At 34.1% G+C, this 19,213-nt stretch overlaps 1 protein-coding gene across 1 annotated transcript in view; it reads right to left on the reverse strand.

Annotated features, from left to right (window-relative positions):
• The window catches only part of LOC136271865 (uncharacterized), a 126,134-nt gene that overhangs the window by 89,655 nt on the left and 17,266 nt on the right, over nucleotides 1–19,213 (reverse strand). Inside the window, exons 3-4 of the mRNA XM_066072428.1 lie at nucleotides 18,887–19,070; nucleotides 18,416–18,526 (exon numbers count right to left, since the gene is read on the reverse strand). Coding sequence (XP_065928500.1) covers nucleotides 18,416–18,526; nucleotides 18,887–19,070 — 295 coding nt within the window. The remainder of the gene's footprint in view (nucleotides 1–18,415; nucleotides 18,527–18,886; nucleotides 19,071–19,213) is intronic.

The raw sequence follows: 19,213 nt of genomic DNA on the forward strand, positions 1-19,213 counted from the left end.
GCGTGCGTGCGTGATTGTGTGTGTTTGTGAAATCCCTTTTGAAATACAACCCCCAAAGAGAAGACAACAAGTCCCATTTGTCACTACTTACCACCCTGTCCTTAGAGGTCTAAATGCATTTCTAAAGAAAAACCTGCCAATCCTTTACAGCAATGATAAAATGGTTGAGGTTTTCAAAAAAAAACCAATGGCAGCTTTCAAGCGCCCTAGAAACCTTAAGGACATTGTAGTAAGAACCAAACTAAAGAACCCTCTACCTAATAGTGGCTTTAAAACTTGTTCTGACACCAGATGTCTGTTGTGCAAACACAGCTCTGGTACAGACGACTTTTCTAGCCCCGTTACTGGCCGTACTTACACATTTTTCGCAAATACCTCTTGTCGTACTGACAATTGTATATACCTCATCAATTGTAAATTTTGTCAGAGAAACAATACGTAGGGGAAACAGAAGACCTCCGCAGGCGCATCAATAATCATCGTTCCACCATCAAAACTAAGAAAATTAGAGAACCCGTCGTGGAACATTTTAACTTAGATGGTCACAAATGGGAGGACATGATGGTTTTGGTTATTGATCACAACACAGACTGGACGGATGCGAAGAGAAAAAATAAAGAAAAATAAATTTTGGATGCACAGACTAAATTCTTTCCGCTCTGACGGTATGAACAAATTAAGTGACTTCACTAAAATGAACATCAACTTAATCCAGATTTTTTTTCGTAGCAATATCACCATCATCATCCTTTTGGGTCCATGTACAAACTATCATTCATGTTAATAATTCAACTTATTAGCTCGTTCCTTAATCGGTTTAATCTGTACGGGGTTTTTGTTTTTGTTTTTTGTTTTTTTTGCTTTTTTTTTGCTTGTTTTTTTTTTTGTTATTGTTATTTTTAATTGCTTCTTATCCATTTTATTTTTCTCTTTTTAACTCCAATTAGTTTTTACACTCTGATGTATATTTATGTGGTCTTTTACATAGCCTGTCTTCCCTACAAACCTTCATTACGAATTATCTTACTAGTACAACATTAACAGCAACCCCCAATTAGCAAATTAATTCGTTCGCGTTATCCTTCAGCACTTCTACACAGACCGTCCGCTGCGTCGGACGGGATTTTTCTTTCTCGAGCTTGAAATCTTTAATACAAAGATGTAGTTGCCACGTTCTGATCCGGTGTTTTATATTATTTAGTTTTTATATATTATTATTTAGTTTTTAGCTTAGTGCTAGTTTTACAGGTTTTTTCCTCTTTCATATATAGTTTTTATTTTGTTGTCCTGAAGAAGGGATGATTGTCCCGAAAATTTAACAATATTTTATTGTTCGTGTCGTTGGTTATTTTTAGTGCTTTTTTATATCTCACCTTATAACCGTATATCTTTTGATTCGACACTATAGTAAAAAAGTGTTGTTGGTTTGTTAGTGCTTATATAGTGGGTTGATCAATCTCATAGACGGCTCGGCTTCGCCTCGCCATCTATGAGATTGATCAACCCAATATATTTCCGTAGTGAGTCAGTAACTAACATAATAAGTAAATAATAATAATAATAATAATATATATATATATATATATATATATATATATATATATATATATATATATTTATATATATATATATATATATATATATATATATATATATATATATATATATAGATATATATATGACTTTATAGCGATCGGCGACCGTATCAACACCTTTAAGAATGTGATCAAATGATGTGTATAATGAAGCTGTTCTTTTTCATAATTTCTTAAGTAGTTTAGTAGTAGCTTTAGATTTTGTTTTCTTTGTTTTTTACTCATGTAATTTATTTTTTGGTCCTGAAGAAGGGACGGGTTGTCCCGAAAATTTGACAATTTCTATTGTTCGTGTCGTTAGCCATTTTTAGTTCTTTATATATTCAGTTTACTGGCTTAGTATCTATATATTAGATCCGACACCTTAAAGATGCCTAGTGTTGTTGATTCTATTCAGTGCTTTATATATATATATATATATATATATATATATATATATATATATATATATATATATATATATATATATATAAAAATTAAATAAGAAAACACGAAAAACGTTCAATATAGCTTAACGTAGCTCGCGGGTTTGCTGACGTCACAATAGGAATCGACGTAAAGAGTTGACCGTCATAGTAAACTCTTACATGGTTTTTATTCAAATGACAAATGAGATATTTAGAATCTTAAAAGGAAATATTTCAAAAAGCTTAAATGTAGTTTATTACTGTTTATACAAACATTTATAATATCATGCTGAAAATTTAAAGATGTCACATACTTTGTCACATTTTGTTCTATAAAGGAAGAGTGTGCGTTGGAACTCTTCCATTTAAAATCATGTTTTAAAATAGATAAGTAAATTAATTGAACCGTATGCATTAAAATCGGGGGGGGGGGGGGGGGGGGACTTTCATAATTTTAACTACCGATCAATTTTTAAAAAATTCTTTTGGCTTATATGATTACAAACTTATTATGTCAGTAGTTGACTGGCATTTTTGTTTTGGCATTAATTGACTCAGAATTTCATAAAAATAATAGCAATTTTTTGTATCTTTACAGCCTTACATTAATTGCATTTGTGCATTTGATAACATTCACAATAATGTCTAATTAGTATTTACAAGTTCTAAAATGTGTTAATCAGCTATTCTTGTCAATAAATGCATTTCAATTTTTGGGTTCTCAGACGTAAGGAAATGATGACGTCGGGCTAACGTCGTAATGAAAATATAAGGTTTTGAGAAATCTTTTAAATTTTTAAAGTTGTTTTGCAAAAAATTGGCCGAGAACACATACTGATTATTTTTTATGAATCGATTCATAATTATCTCTTCTGTCATTGTGTTGAGTATAATTAATTTCGTCTGAATCGTTTTAAAGTTTGGAGTATGGTTTTGTAATGCGTTTCTCGAGTAAGATATGCATTTTACTATATATTTCATTGAAATGGCGTTGCTTGATTTTATCAATGACACTGTATTTGAAACACGATAACATTATTACCGCGCAGACGAATCTCAAATAAATTTTAGAAATAAAACTCTGAAACCTATGGATCACGTGGACAAATTTTTAAGGTAGGTTTTCTCACAAGCAGGTAAACCCGCGAGCTACCTTAAGCGCTTTCATTTTAAAATCTTCAGAAGCTATATAATGGTAACATAGTAACGTGACGTCAAAAAGCTTGAACGTTGAACGGCAATGTCTATTATGACGTCATAGCTAGATTTAGCGGAAAAAAATATAATTTGCAACATAGTAGATAACATACAATTCAATACATTATTATTACAAACAGTTCAATTTGGGTTTAAAAATACGGATGAAATGTTTTTCTTTTTCTCTTCTTTGTACATTACTGTCACTCAACAGTTTGTAAAATGGAAATATTTTAAACTGTTTATTGCCGCAAGTGTCCAAATGCTCACTTAACGGTATCTGTCGATATCCCGGGGTGTTTATGTGTTGTTTGTGTACACGCACACGGGCCCGAAGTGGATTGCTTGTTTCCCAAATATAGTACTCGTTGCAGCCTGGACATGTTATAACATACAATACATTCTTAGTGTCACATGACATGTCCGTCTTTACGATGAATTCTTTTCCGCTGAAGTCGTACTTAGATCCCTCTGTAATATGGTCACAGGTCCCACATCGTGGGTTTCTACACTTAGTAACTGTGTGTTTAGTATCAAGATGGGAAGTGCACAATATTCGTTTTAGATTTTTAGGCTGACGTCTGCTGTGAATGAAGTTCACATCTTTGTAAATTTCTTTCGTGGATTGGTCGTTGATGAGGATATTATTAAACTGATGAATTATTGGCGTAATGTTCATATTTCTTGGATTAAAAGTATGTACAAATGGAATAATATCAATGGTTTTTTCCGGATGTTTACTGGCTAATAATTCCGATCTATCATACGTCCTGGCTTTACGAATTCCGTCGTCAATGAGACCTTCGGGATAACCTTGGTTAGTGAGGTAATGTTTGAGTTCCCCGAGGCGTATGTCTTGGGTGTTTTCATCGCTCACAATGGTACAAATACGTCGAGCTAAATTATATGGAATAGCAGTTTTTGTATGATGAGGGTGACACGAATTAAAATGAAGATATTGATGTGTGTCAGTTGTTTTGTAGTATATATCAGTAAAAAGTTTTGAATTCTTCTTTATAACCAGAACGTCCAAAAATGGTAATTTGGTGTCACTACTTTCTAAAGTAAATTTGATGTTGGGATCAAGGTTGTTCACAAGGTGATGAAATATCTTTAAATTTTTGTCACTATTATTCCATAAAATAAAGCAATCGTCTAAAAATCGTTTCCAACTAGATTTAATAGATCTGGCTTCTTCTTCTCCCCAGAGTGAAAGTATTTGTTCGTGTAGCTTTTCTTCAAGGTATCCAAGAGTAAGAGTGGCGTATGTTGGTGCCACCTTTGTCCCCATTGCTGTACCTTTCACTTGTAAATAATGATTAATGACGTCATAATAGACATTGCCGTTCAACGTTCAAGTTTTTTTACGTCACGTTACTATGTTACCATTATATAGCTTCTGAAGATTTTAAAATGAAAGCGCTTAAGCTATATTGAACGTTTTTCGTGTTTTCTTATTTAATTTTTATCTATAACTCGCCGACCACTGTGGATTTTATTGTGTTTCAATGTGTTACTACCAGTGATCGAGATGGAGGCACGGAGAACAGCGAATAAAGAGAAAGAAATGGATAAGGATATCATAGCGGAACTTTTGATGAAAACGGACATTACGAACGATCTTTTAAGAGAACTGATTGATGCAGTAAAGCGGTCAAATAGTGTTGGAACATCTTCCAACAATGTTATCATCGACAATATAGAGAATACAGAAGATACGGAGGAGACATACCTGAAAACAACTGATATGGAGGTAAGCTCATACCAATCACCAACATTAATGATTCAAAGAGAAACAAATGAGCTTATATTACAAAAAGAAGCATATCGGATTAAACAAAGAATTAAAGCCGAATGGAGTAGACTTCTTAACTACAGAAAACAAACATACTACAAGGAAATTAACAATGCTAATCATGCAAACTACTTTGAAAAATGGATAAGTCAGGGCAATCCCATCATCCCTCGAAAATTCAGAATCAAGGAAATTCGTGGAGAACCGAAAAACCAAACTGAAATTCGGATAGAAATGGCTATAAATCGGGTAAACGGAGAGATATCATTGCTGCGAATGAGAGCAGAAAACAATCAATTGAAGGTTTTAAAGAATGATGAAGAAATTGATCAAATGTTACATAAAAATGCCTGTGGATTTATCCTAGAAAAATTGCAGAACATGTGGAAATCTGACTGTCAAAAGGAGGAGGACCGATCGTTCAACAGATGGCGGTACACCTAAGCCTGGTTACTTGATTATGCGAAAAATTACGGCAAAGATAATGTTAAACAACCACATATTCAGCCGACTTCTAAGAAACCAAAACCGACTACAGGCTCACATAAACAAACAACAAAGCAAAACCTAAATGCAAGCTATGCCTCTGTAGTGGGTATGGATTCTGAGAATGCTGAACAAACGGAAACCACTTCTCCTGTAACCAACAATAGTAAAAAACATGGAAATTCCTCAACATCCAATAGACAAGGGCGAGAACAACAATACGCCAGACAGACGCTATACAGGAATCAGAGAGTTGACAACGATAAACTAAAAAATCAACAAACGGATTGCCGCAGGAGAATAAATCAAAACCATTACTGCCAAAGACCTAAACGGCACAGACCATCAAACATCTACAGAGATGGGAAAACAACCTTTATTGGACGTGGAGTACAACATCATTTTTTAGGAGGAGGCAAGCCCAATCGAGGGCAAAGATACATACCAAGGAAACGCCAACAACGGACACAGATGTATTAGATGCTCGTGAAGCTAATATCACACAGCAACCAATGCAACATAATCCTAAAGTGTTCAACCTCTCGAACAGAGTATTGAATGAAACTGAAATAAAATTATTATCAAAAGGTTTGAAATATACACCAACTCCCCGTATGAATAACGAACAACTTAAAACGGATATTAAGGAATATACACGAAAACTTCGACTAAAGGAATATTTTAACGAGGATGATGACGATTCTACACAAAATCTAAATGAGGAACAAGAACAGGATCTCGTCAGAAACAAGTCAGATTTTAATCCAAAACGGGGTAGAAATCAAACTTTAGATACAGTGTGTAATACTCTTGATAATTTCCAACTTTCTAACGTTCCAAGACAAACAAAGTCAAATCTATCGAAAAAAGAGGAACAAGCCTTAAAAGATTTATGTGATGATGACAGCATTGTTATCAAAGAGGCCGACAAAGGAGGCGGAGTTGTTGTAATGAATAAGGCATATTATGAAGTTCAAATATTAGATATGCTTAATGACCCAGTATATTATAAACACGTTGAAGAAAACCAAGAGAAAAAAACTCTGTCAAAAATAAAACAATTTGTGAATGAAAATTTGTCAAATATCACTACAAAGGAGAGAGACTATCTTATTAACTTTGATGCCCGAGAAAGTCAATTCTACGGATTACCAAAAGTGCATAAATCATTACAAATAAACAAGAGGCCCATGGGCCACATCGCTCACCTGAGGAACAATAGGTATGATAAAATCAGCTCAATGGAGTCATAATACAAACTATCTGGACAATATACAATAATTCATGTAAATCCTGTATAAATAAAATCCATTTTCCCCTGGATATTCTTATGTTTATAATCATTAGTCCCTTTTCTAACAGGATGATTTTATAGTCATATCATGTGTTGAGTATTGCAGTTCTCAAAAAAATCCCTAACAATAGTTTATATATGGGATATAAACGTACAGTAAACTCTCAACCTTCTCGTGAGGCCAAAGAATTGTCCTGGGGCCAAAGTCTTAACAATTATAAAGAATCATCTGGCTGATTAGTTTCTGAGAAGATTTTTAAAGATTTACCCTATAAATTCCTTTGTTAAACTTTGACCCCCCCCCCATTGTGGCCCCACCCTACCCCTGGGGATCATTATTTTCACAACTTTGAATCTACACTACCTGAGGATGCTTTCACACAAGTTCCAGCTTTCCTGGCTAATTAGTTTCTGAGAAGAAGATTTTTAAAGGTGACTCTGTTTATTCCTATGTAAAACATCGACCTCCCATTGGGGCCCAAACCTACCCCCAGGGGTCATGCTTTTCACAAATTTGAATCTACACTAACTGAGGATGCTTCCACACAAGTTTTAGCTTTCCTGGCTAATTAGTTTCTGAGAAGAAGATTTTTAAAGATTTACTGTATATAATCATATGTTTAACTTCAATCCCCCATTGTGGCCCCAACCTACCCCCAGGGGTCATGATTTTCACAACTTTGAATCTTCACTACCTGAGGATGCTTCCACACAAGTTCCAGCTTTGCCTTCGAATTAGTTACTGAGAAGAAGATTTTTAAAGATTTACTGTATATATTCCTATGTTAAACTTCGATCCCCCATTGTGGCCCAACCCTACCCCCGGGGGTCATGATTTTTACAACTTTGAATTTACACTACCTGAGGATGCATCCACACAAGTGTCAGTTTTCCTGGCTGATTAGTTTCTGAGAAGAAGATTTTTAAAGATTAACTGTGTATATTCCTATGTAAAACGTCGATCTCCCATTGTGGCCCAAACCTACCCCCGGGGGTCATGATTTTCACAAATTTGAATCTTCACTACATAAGGATGCATCCACACAAGTGTCAGCTTTCCTGGCAGATTAGTTTCTGAGAAGAAGATTTTTAAAGATTTACTTTTTATATTCATATGTTAAACTTCGACCCTCCATTGTGGCCCCACCCTATCCCCAGGGGTCATGATTTTCACATCTTTGAATCTACACTACCTGAGGATGCTTCCACACAAGTGTCAGCTTTCCTGGCCGATTAGTTTCTGAGAAGAGGATTTCTAAAGATTTACTCTATATATTCATTTGTGAAACTTCGACCCCCCCATCGAGGCCCCATTCTCAGGTGAGCTAAAAAGGTTAAATTTACAATTCAATAAGTTTGTTTCTGGAAGAACAGATTTTGAAAATTTTCGTAATAAATATTGACAATTTTTTTACTTTTTAAAGCGCTAAGCATAGCTCAGCCCTTTATTGTCGTTAGACTTCAACTTCCGGTGCATCCAATAACCGCCTCCTCTAAGCAAAAGTATACATCATTTAAACTGGTTAGGGAACCAGGTTCAGGGGTTTATGCACATAACTGCACGGGCTATTGTGAATCTAATTTACGGGTTATTGTGAAATTAATGTATGGGGCTTACATACATCATTGCAGGGACTGCAGTGATGAGGAAATATAGTGCGTATACAGAAGCTGAAATGCTATATACATATATCTGTTATATACATACAGAAGCTGGGTTAGCGCTTTTCAGTACTTTGATTTAATCTTTAGCTTTTAAGATCTGTGTACAAACATAGAATTGTTAGCAAATCTCTGTATCTTGCTTATAATTCGAAGCAAACACTCAAAAATGGTTAGTAAATAGAAATTGTTAACAATTAAACACAAGAAACATGCACTACATGTATAACAAATAAAGAACACAATTTATTTTTTCGAAATGAATCATATATATACATGTATATACCTACATATTTCCGTAAGCGATATCAAACTCTATTTAAACTGAATAAACTAGAGAAAAAGCCGAGCATCTCAACAAAAACCTATTGCATTAATCTACCATTACGCAAAAAATAATGCCGAATTACCGATAGAATGAATTGTATTTCAGTACTCCTACATCAGATTTTGCGCAGGTAAACAGTTAACGTAACTGTTTGATTTACCGAAGTCTCTGTTTGATTTGATACGTAAAAATCACGAAATACAGACGACAGTTTCCAGGTTACAAAGCATAAATAATGAAAACGAAACGAAAATCAGAACAAGCTAACATCAACGTCATGTGTGAAAACTGTCAACGCATTGAAATATTTAGCCTCAATTTACTTCACAAAATCGGCACCAATATATTTTTCATGTTTCAAAAATTTCCCTTCATACGCGAACTGTTGCACAACAAGCAAATTCATCATAGTCAGATCGACCCTTTTTCGTATAATGTCATGGCTGCTTTAAACAAAGAACCTCGTTTTAGAAGTATGGAATACGAGTCTTGGTAAAAGGGGTAAGCAAAACCGGGCCGTGGCAAAATAAAAGCCGGGGCAGATCGGCAATCGTCAATTCCAAATACGCATTATTTTGCAGCAATATTTACAGCAAATACAAATATACTGGTCCATCAAATATCCTGAAATTTTAATGAGATTGGCAGATTAATAACTGCTTATCCTTTGTTTTGCCCAGGCCAAGTCTTGTCTACCCATTTTACCGGATGCCGAATCCGAGGCTATTAAACTGATTGAAACACGCCTTTCCTTTATTATTATTTTCGTAATAACTCAGATTTGAAACAGAATTAGACCTTAATTTTTGCAATTTATATTTTCCTTCCCATAAGGATAATTTATGCTAAACTACGTTGAATTGGAATCAGTAGTTCTTGAGAAGAAGATTTTTAAAAATGCACCCCCTTTTTCTACAGTTTCAAGGTTTTCTCCGCTTTGAATACAGATCAGACTTTTATTTCTGCAATTTATATTCGCCCTCCCATAAGGATGCTTTGTGCCAAATTTGGTTGAAATTGGATAAGCGGTTTTAGAGAAGAAGTTCAAAATGTAAAAAGTTTACAGACGGACAGACAGACGGACAGACGGACGGACAGACGGACGACGGACAAAAAGTGATCAGAATAGCTCACTTGAGCTTTCAGCTCAGGTGAGCTAAAAATGCTGTAGAAACCCAGACTGGAGAATATAAATGCTGCCGAAATCCAGAAGACCTCTCTTTTAGACCTATAGTAGGAGGACCTAATTCATCCACCCAAAGATTAAGTCATTTGATTGATATTTTACTAAAACCCTACTGTGAAAAAGTTCCCAGTTTTATTAAGGATGATGTGAATTTTATAAACCAATTGCCTGAAAGTGTTCAACATACCGCAAAACTTGTGTCATTAGATGTGGTCAGTTTATATTCTAATATACCAACAGAGCTTGGAATAAAAGCGGTGAGCTATTGGATCAACAAGCATCCTGAAATTCTACAAGATCGCTTTACAAAAGAATTCATACTCGAAGGATTACATATAATACTTCAAAACAACACCTTTGCATTCGGAAAAAATCATTATTTACAAGTGAAAGGTACAGCAATGGGGACAAAGGTGGCACCAACATACGCCACTCTTACTCTTAGATACCTTGAAGAAAAGCTACACGAACAAATACTTTCACTCTGGGGAGAAGAAGAAGCCAGATCTATTAAATCTAAATGGAAACGATTTTTAGACGATTGCTTTATTTTATGGAATAATAGTGACGAAAATTTAAAGATATTTCATCAACTTGTGAACAACCTTGATCCCAACATCAAATTTACTTTAGAAAGTAGTGACACCAAATTACCATTTTTGGACGTTCTGGTTATAAAGAAGAATTCAAAACTTTTTACTGATATATACTACAAAACAACTGACACACATCAATATCTTCATTTTAATTCGTGTCACCCTCATCATACAAAAACTGCTATTCCATATAATTTAGCTCGACGTATTTGTACCATTGTGAGCGATGAAAACACCCAAGACATACGCCTCGGGGAACTCAAACATTACCTCACTAACCAAGGTTATCCCGAAGGTCTCATTGACGACGGAATTCGTAAAGCCAGGACGTATGATAGATCGGAATTATTAGCCAGTAAACATCCGGAAAACACCATTGATATTATTCCATTTGTACATACTTTTAATCCAAGAAATATGAACATTACGCCAATAATTCATCAGTTTAATAATATCCTCATCAACGACCAATCCACGAAAGAAATTTACAAAGATGTGAACTTCATTCACAGCAGACGTCAGCCTAAAAATCTAAAACGAATATTGTGCACTTCCCATCTTGATACTAAACACACAGTTACTAAGTGTAGAAACCCACGATGTGGGACCTGTGACCATATTACAGAGGGATCTAAGTACGACTTCAGCGGAAAAGAATTCATCGTAAAGACGGACATGTCATGTGACACTAAGAATGTATTGTATGTTATAACATGTCCAGGCTGCAACGCGTACTATATTGGGGAAACAAGCAATCCACTTCGGGCCCGTGTGCGTGTACACAAACAACACATAAACACCCCGGGATATCGACAGATACCGTTAAGTGAGCATTTGGACACTTGCGGCAATAAACAGTTTAAAATATTTCCATTTTACAAACTGTTGAGTGACAGTAATGTACAAAGAAGAGAAAAAGAAAAACATTTCATCCGTATTTTTAAACCCAAATTGAACTGTTTGTAATAATAATGTATTGAATTGTATGTTATCTACTATGTTGCAAATTATATTTTTTTTTCCGCTAAATCTAGCTATGACGTCATAATAGACATTGCCGTTCAACGTTCAAGCTTTTTGACGTCACGTTACTATGTTACCATTATATAGCTTCTGAAGATTTTAAAATGAAAGCGCTTAAGCTATATTGAACGTTTTTCGTGTTTTCTTATTTAGTTTTTATCTATAGCTCGCCGACCACTGTGGATTTTATTGTGTTTCAATATATATATATATATATATATATATATATATATATATATATATATATATATATATATATATATATATATATATATATATATATATATATATGGGACGTCAAATCGATCAATTTTTAATACTCGGTTACTCGGACGTTTTTTTTCGATCGAGTATCTGGGTCCTCGGTAAAAGTGTAAATAAATATGAACAAGTACATTGATAACTGTAAAACCTTGGTCACTTTTGTAGAAATACAACCACAGAGCGGAATTATGATCTTCGTACACTTTTTTGATGCTAGATTTTATAGTATTACGGGAAGGTATGTTGTAGTTTGGTGCGACGATGGGCATCAGTTTTTTAAAGCCTTTGTCTTCGACCATTTGTAACGGCATGTAATCAAACACAACCATATCAACAATCGCACGTGTAATATCATCTGTCTCTTTTCCCGAGAATTTACGGCTTCTTAGAGAATTGACAAATTTCGATAAAGTCGGTTGTTTTTCTGGAGTTTCTGGTCTGTCAAATTCCTCCTTATGTTTAAGACGAATGTGATTTAACATGTTTGTCTTCCCCCCCGTATAGGATAAGTTTTACTTCGCACAGCTAATATTTTCCGTTTTTTGAATCTTCAGTTCCAGACCTTTGTAGTCAGTGGCGGCTTTTTAGGTATGTTCAATTTCTCTACTGTGATCTAATTCATATGATAAACTATATACGATGTTCAGTGAAGACAAATCATTAAAGTAAGCCAAAAAAAGGTTAGAAGACAGCCAAAGGTCAGAAAAGCTAGGTAACAGGTGCTTGGTCACGATAATTTCTATATAAACACTGCCACAGGCGAAAACGGCCATTAAGCATATTTAGAGGCGTAGGAAATACTAATTACTGTATGTACAATTGCAATGGACATTTTCAGTTTTAAAACCGATGTTTTAATGCATTATGATATCAGATAAACTAAGAAATATTAAAAAATATAAATCCGAGTAACCGAGTACCGATTTTAGTATTCGATACTTGGACGTTCGATCGACTCGTTGACACCCCTAATATATATAGAGTATTAAATTATAAACTTGCAAAGCTTTTTCATTAATTAAGATGAGACAGTATTTCCTTTTCATTTTAAAAAATATCGGTAGAATTTTTTACCATACAACATTTATATAAAGGTACTTCTTTTCTACTTACAGTTATGTCCTGTAATCGCTTTATAATTTTAAGATCATAAGTTTTCAAAACGTCACTGTTGAGAAATTTATAATCATATCTAAATGAAGCAATTTATTGACCAGAACATTTCATGCCTATAACCGCAATGTTGGATGACAGTTACTGCAGTAACGGTCAGTTGCTTAATAACGGTGTTTAAATTCATAAACACTGTTTGTAGGTGTTTTTTTACTACATTGAATAATCTCTTGTACTGTGTTTTAATTTATCTTTTGTACTGTGGATAAGTTCCAAATCAAAATATTTATTTGTTTATGTAGCCTTCAACAACTAAAACATCAATGTTTGCAGCATAGAAATGCAGCACAAATTGTACTGTATCATGGTTGGAACATGGCAGAAAGATTAAACAAACAGTAGTAATAGAATGATCTATAGGGCCTCTCCGAGACCAAATATCTCCCCCCCCCAAAAAAAAAAAAAATTATATAAAAATTTTATCTGAAGAAGATTTAAGGTCTCGTCCAGCATTTGTCCATTCATTGGTATGTCAGTAATTTTTTAACATTTTTTACTCATTCTTGTGATAAAAGCTACCAGACTTTTAGTTTCTCGACTGATATAGTACATGTGAGTATGCATCGTTTCCTTAATCATATGATATTATAATATTTTAACAATAATAACAACAACAGCAATCGTTGATAGAGACAGAATAATAAAATACCCTATTAAATGTAATATTTATTCCCATTCTTGCACTGTTAAAAGACTACTCGTTATTGCTATTTTTTGGAAGGCTTGACATTCCGTTAAAAATACAACACCCACACAATAATACACTGTAAAACAAACAAACAACACTCTCGGAGTTTGATTCTGGGTGCCATGTCGTTTTTCTAAAAAAGGTTTCTAAAAACAAAAGGCCCATGGACCACATCGCTCACCTGAGCAACAATAGGCATGATTAAATCTGCTTCATAGAGTCATAATACAAGCTATCTGGACAATGTGGTATATAACATGTAGATCCTATACAAAAAAATCTGTTTCCCACTGGATATTCTATGTTTATAATCAAGTCCCTTTTCTAACAGGATGATTTTATAGTCAAATCACATTCAGCAATGCAGTGCTCAAAAAAGACCCTTAACAATTGATTATATACAGGATATAAACTTATATCAAACTCTGAACCTCTTGTGAGGCCCAATTATCGTCCAAGGCCAAAATGTAAACAACTTTAAAGAATCAACAGTATAATTATAAAAATGCTTGCATATAAGTAAAATCATATATAATAACATTTCAGTTTTTGTGAATAATTAAAATGTTTTCATTTGTACAACTGAATCCCTAATGTGGCCCCACACTAATCCGAAAGATTGTGATTTTAACAAATGAATCTACTCTATCTGAAGTTGCTTCCATTAAAGTTACAACTTTTCTAGGCAAATGTTGTTGTTTTTTTAAGATTTAATGTAATTTTTCTATATATTCCTAAGTAAAAATTTGCCCCCCCCCCCTCCCCCAGGGAATCATTATTTGAATAAACTTGAAGTATCTTAAACAAGTTTAAGCTTTCCTGCCTAAATGGTTCTTGAGAAGGAGATTTTTAAAGATTTACTCTATGAATTCCTATGTAAAAAGTCGACCCCGCCCCCTTGTGGCCCCACCGAACCCCCGACGGTCATGATTTTTACAACTTTGAATCTTCACTACCTGAGGATGCTTCCATTCAGCTTTCAGCTTTCCTGGCTTAATGGTTACTGAGAAGAATCTTAAAGATCTACTCTATATATTCCTATGTTAAAATTCAACCCCCATTGTGGCTTCACCCTATTCTCGGTAGTCATGATTTTCACAACCTTGAATCTGCACTACCTGAGGATGCTTCCATATAATTTTCAGCTTTCCTGGGCAAATGGTTCTTGGGAAGAGGATTTTTTAAGATTTGCTCTATAGAAAAGTATATGGAAAAAATTTGATCCCCCCCCCATTGTGGCCCCACCCTACCCCCGAGGGTCATGATTTTCACAACCTTGAATTTACGCCAGCTAAGGATGCTTCCACATAAGTTTCAACTGTCCTTGCTAAATGGTTTTTGAGAAGAAGATTTTAGAAGATTTACTCTATATTTTACATATGTAAAAAGTCGACCCCACAATTTGGCCTAACCCGACCCCTGAGGGTCATGATATTTACAACTTTGAATGTACCTCAAGATGCTTCCACAAAAGTTTCAGCTTTCCTGGCTTAATGGTTCGTGAAAAGAAGATGTTTGAAAATTCCTCGAAAATTTTAAATAATTCTTAATTACCCCCCCCCCCTTGTAAAAAGGCGTGGTCCTTAATTTATCACAACTTTGAGTCACCTTAGCCTAAGGATGCTTTGTGTCAAGTTTGGTTGAAATTCGCCCAGTGGTTCTGGAGAAGATGTGAAAAGTTTACAGACAGACGGACGGACAGACTGACGGACGATCGACAAAATGTGATCAGAATAGCTCACTTGAGCTTTCAGCTCAGGTGAGCTAAAACTTTATGGTAGTCATATTGGTCAATTAATTGGTAAAAAATGACTTTTTGTCACAAAAATCTTGATTTCTTGAACTCATCTTAAATTTTCAACAGTAGACAAATCAGTTCTTGAAATACGTTTTTGGGTTTCCTATAAATGGGCAATAATGTTTCGAAAATTCAATTTTGTCAGGGCTTCAAAATTACGGGGTTTTGGTTTTTTTTACACAAAGCTTGGATTCAAAAAACGTCAACATTAATGATCCACCAGAATATGTTTGTTGTGTTTTTTATATGTGTGATCAGGTTTCAGAATTTTTTATATCACGGGGGTCGGTGGGCAACGAAAATAACGTTTTTTTTTCTTTTGCAAAAAAAGTCCGGGGCTGTGCTGTAGATGCGCAATAAGGTTCTAAAAATAAAAATTCAGGGAGTCAAATAGTAGCACAAAGTTAAGGATAAACACTCCTAAAAAGACTTAGATCCAAGAACTCCTCTTATGGTTAACTGAATAGCCGTATCATATGTTGGGATATGAAGGTGGCTGGCCTATAGATGAGCAATTATGTTTTAAAATTTCAAATTATATCCAGGTTGTCAAATAGTAGCAAAAAATGAACGTTAATTCCTCCTTAAACTGTAAATAAAATGATGAGTTTTTTTTCAAATTAAAAGCCTTACATTTACACTCTTCATAATCTAAAAAGAAGATGGGTGGACAGGGAGTGTAAATTGCACATATACGGTCGGACAAGCTACTGAAAAATTAGAATACAGTCAAACTAGATGGGGCTGTTGAAAAAAATATGATTAAAGCATCAATAGTTTGAATGAGCATTGACAACTTTGGATGCAGTAAAGATCATGTGATCAAAATCAAGGGGGATATAAACCCCTAACACGAGCCCGAACCCCTTATCAACGCTTATAGAAACAATCTCTTCTTATTATAATCGACCGGAAGTGACAGATTTTCATTTCCAGCCTTATTACAGAGGTAAATCGATTAAATCATAAGCATTTAAAATTTCAAGCCTCTATCTTAAAGCATTTTTGAGAAACGCCGCGGACAAAATGACTTTTTGAAAATTTTAAAAATGACGTAACGTAAAAACGGAAGTGATGTTTTCAAAGAAACTTCACAAACTTTGAGGTATTATAGTTGCACACAACCTCTGAAAATTTCATCAAAATCGGTTGTAAACTTTTTGAGTTATAAAGCCAAAAAGGAGTCAGAAAAAAAAATAAAAAGAATAATAATAACTAGAGCAAAGCTCGTTGCAAAGCAACGAGTGGGTCTTCCGTTACTACCGGAAGTAAAGCTGGAAGCTCCTGTAAGAAGCAGAGCTCTTGAACCAATAACAAGAGTAACTAAAATAAAAAGATGAAAAAAATCGAATTATTACTGGTACGACTTAACAAAATCTGAATGATTTTAAGTACGAATTAACAAAAACCTTTTTTAATTTTAAGAACGACTTAACGAATGTGTTTAAGTACGACTTAACAATTATTTTTGGTACGAGTTAACTTTACTATGAACATTATGCTATTTTTTAAACCAAGGACGCGGAATCAAAATTTCCGGAAAAATCAATTTTTAAACCCCGATATCTCTGTAATGCATCGTCCGATTTTAAAACGGCTTTCAGTGTTAGATTCAGCTTAATAAGCTCTACAAAACACATATTCGTTTTTGATTTGATCAGAAAATTCATTTTTTCGAAAAATTTGTTTCACTTCCGGTTTCGACCGGAAGTGACAGATTTTCATTTCGAGCCTTATTACAGAGGTAAATCGACCAAATCATAACCATTGAAATTTTCAAGTCTCTATCTTAAAGCGTTTTTGAGAAACGCCGCGGACAAAATGACTTTTTGAAAATTTTAAAAATGACGTAACGTAAAAACGGAAGTGACGTTGTCAAGAAAACTTTAACATCTTTGAGGGAAAATATTTTCACATTGTCTCTGAAAATTTCATCAAAATCAGTTGGAAACTTTTTGAGTTATAAAGCCGAGAAGGAGTCAGAAAAAAAAAAGAAAAAGTATAATAACTAGAGCAAAGCTCGTTGCAAAGCAACGAGTGGGTCTTCCGTTAATGTCGGAAGTAAAGCTGGAAGTTCCTGTAAGAAGCAGAGCTCTTAAACCAATAACAAGAGTAACTAAAATAAAAAGATGAAAAATCGAATTATTCCTGGTACGACTTAACAAAATCCGAATGATTTTAAGTACGACTTAACAAAAACCTTTCTGATTTCAAGAACGACTTAACAAAAAAATACGAATGTGTCCAAGTACGACTTTACAATTATTTTTGGTACGAGTTAATATTACTTTGAACATTACGCTATTTTTTAAACCAAGGACGCAGAATCAAAATTTCCGGAAAAATCAATTTTTAAACCCCGATATCTCTGCAATGCATCGTCCGATTTTAAAACGGCTTTCATTTTCATTTTTTTCAACAAAATAATACAATATTACAGTATGAGAGAATTTGCCATGATGAATTCAAATCTGAAATCTGTTTTAAAATCGGACGATGCATTGCAGAGATATTTGGGATTAAAAATCGATTTTTTCGGAAATTATGATTCCACGTTCTAGGTTTGAAAAATAGCGTAATGTAAGAAGTGAAATTAACTCTAACAAATAATAGTTCGATATTTGTTAAGTCTTACTTTGACACGTTCGGATTTTTTTTGCTAAGTCGTTCTTGAAATCGTAAAGGTTTTTGTTAATTCGTACTCAGAATCATTCGGATTTTGTTAAGTCGTACCAAGAATTATTCGATTTTTTAATTTTTTTTTGTTCAAGTAACCATTGTTATTGGTTTAAGAACTCTGCTTCTTACAGGAACATTTAGCATTACTCTAAACATTTACGGAAGACCCACTCGTTGCTCTAGTTATAATTATATTCTAAAAAAATGTATTTTTTAAAACATTTTAAAAACGAAGAAAACGTACATTTATAGATCTCATCATCGGTATACGGTTCCGTTGGACAGCCACTGACAAATCTTTCTACACAGTTATAATGATTCAGGTTACCTGTACCCTCTAGTCTTAAACAATTGCCTGTCAAAAGATTATAATTATACATGTCGATTATGACCATTGATATAGAAAATGGTCACCAATGCAATTTTAACTGTTTTCAATTTCTCATTTGTCTTTCATTTAACAGAAAGAGGTCAAAAGTATGCGTTTCTAAATACACACGCAATAAAAGCAACATATAGTTTTTGCAATTTAAAAATTTTTAAACTTGATTTTAGGAAATAAATATTGCTTGCCTTTTTGAAAAATAATTTACATTAAACATCTTGCAAACTATATGCTATCCTCTTATTCATTTTATTTATTGATCTTTTTAGATAAATTGTTTATCATAAAACAAAAATTCTAAATATGATTTCAAAACTAAAAAATAGATGCCTTTTCCGAACAGGGATCTACTTGTGTCCGTGCAGAATTCAATCAGACTTGAAAGGTTTCTATCTGGAGCACATAGATATCGGTCGTTTCCAGTACAGTTTCTTCTTTTCGCTGATGTTTCAAACTCAGAAGCGTTCATTGGACATCTCTCAACGCCATTCACACGAAATCGGTAAAATAAAATCTATTTTAAAAGAAATATAAAAGCTAGGTAAACTATACACATATTTAGGAATTTAGGTCTTCAGTATGCAATTCATATTATTCTTTAAAAAGCTACATACAGGACATGGTCACGATATTAAACAAGAGGCCCATGGGCCACAT

The sequence above is a fragment of the Magallana gigas genome, chromosome 9 (genome assembly GCF_963853765.1).
Source record: "Magallana gigas chromosome 9, xbMagGiga1.1, whole genome shotgun sequence".
Classification (NCBI taxonomy): Eukaryota; Metazoa; Mollusca; class Bivalvia; order Ostreida; family Ostreidae; genus Magallana; species Magallana gigas.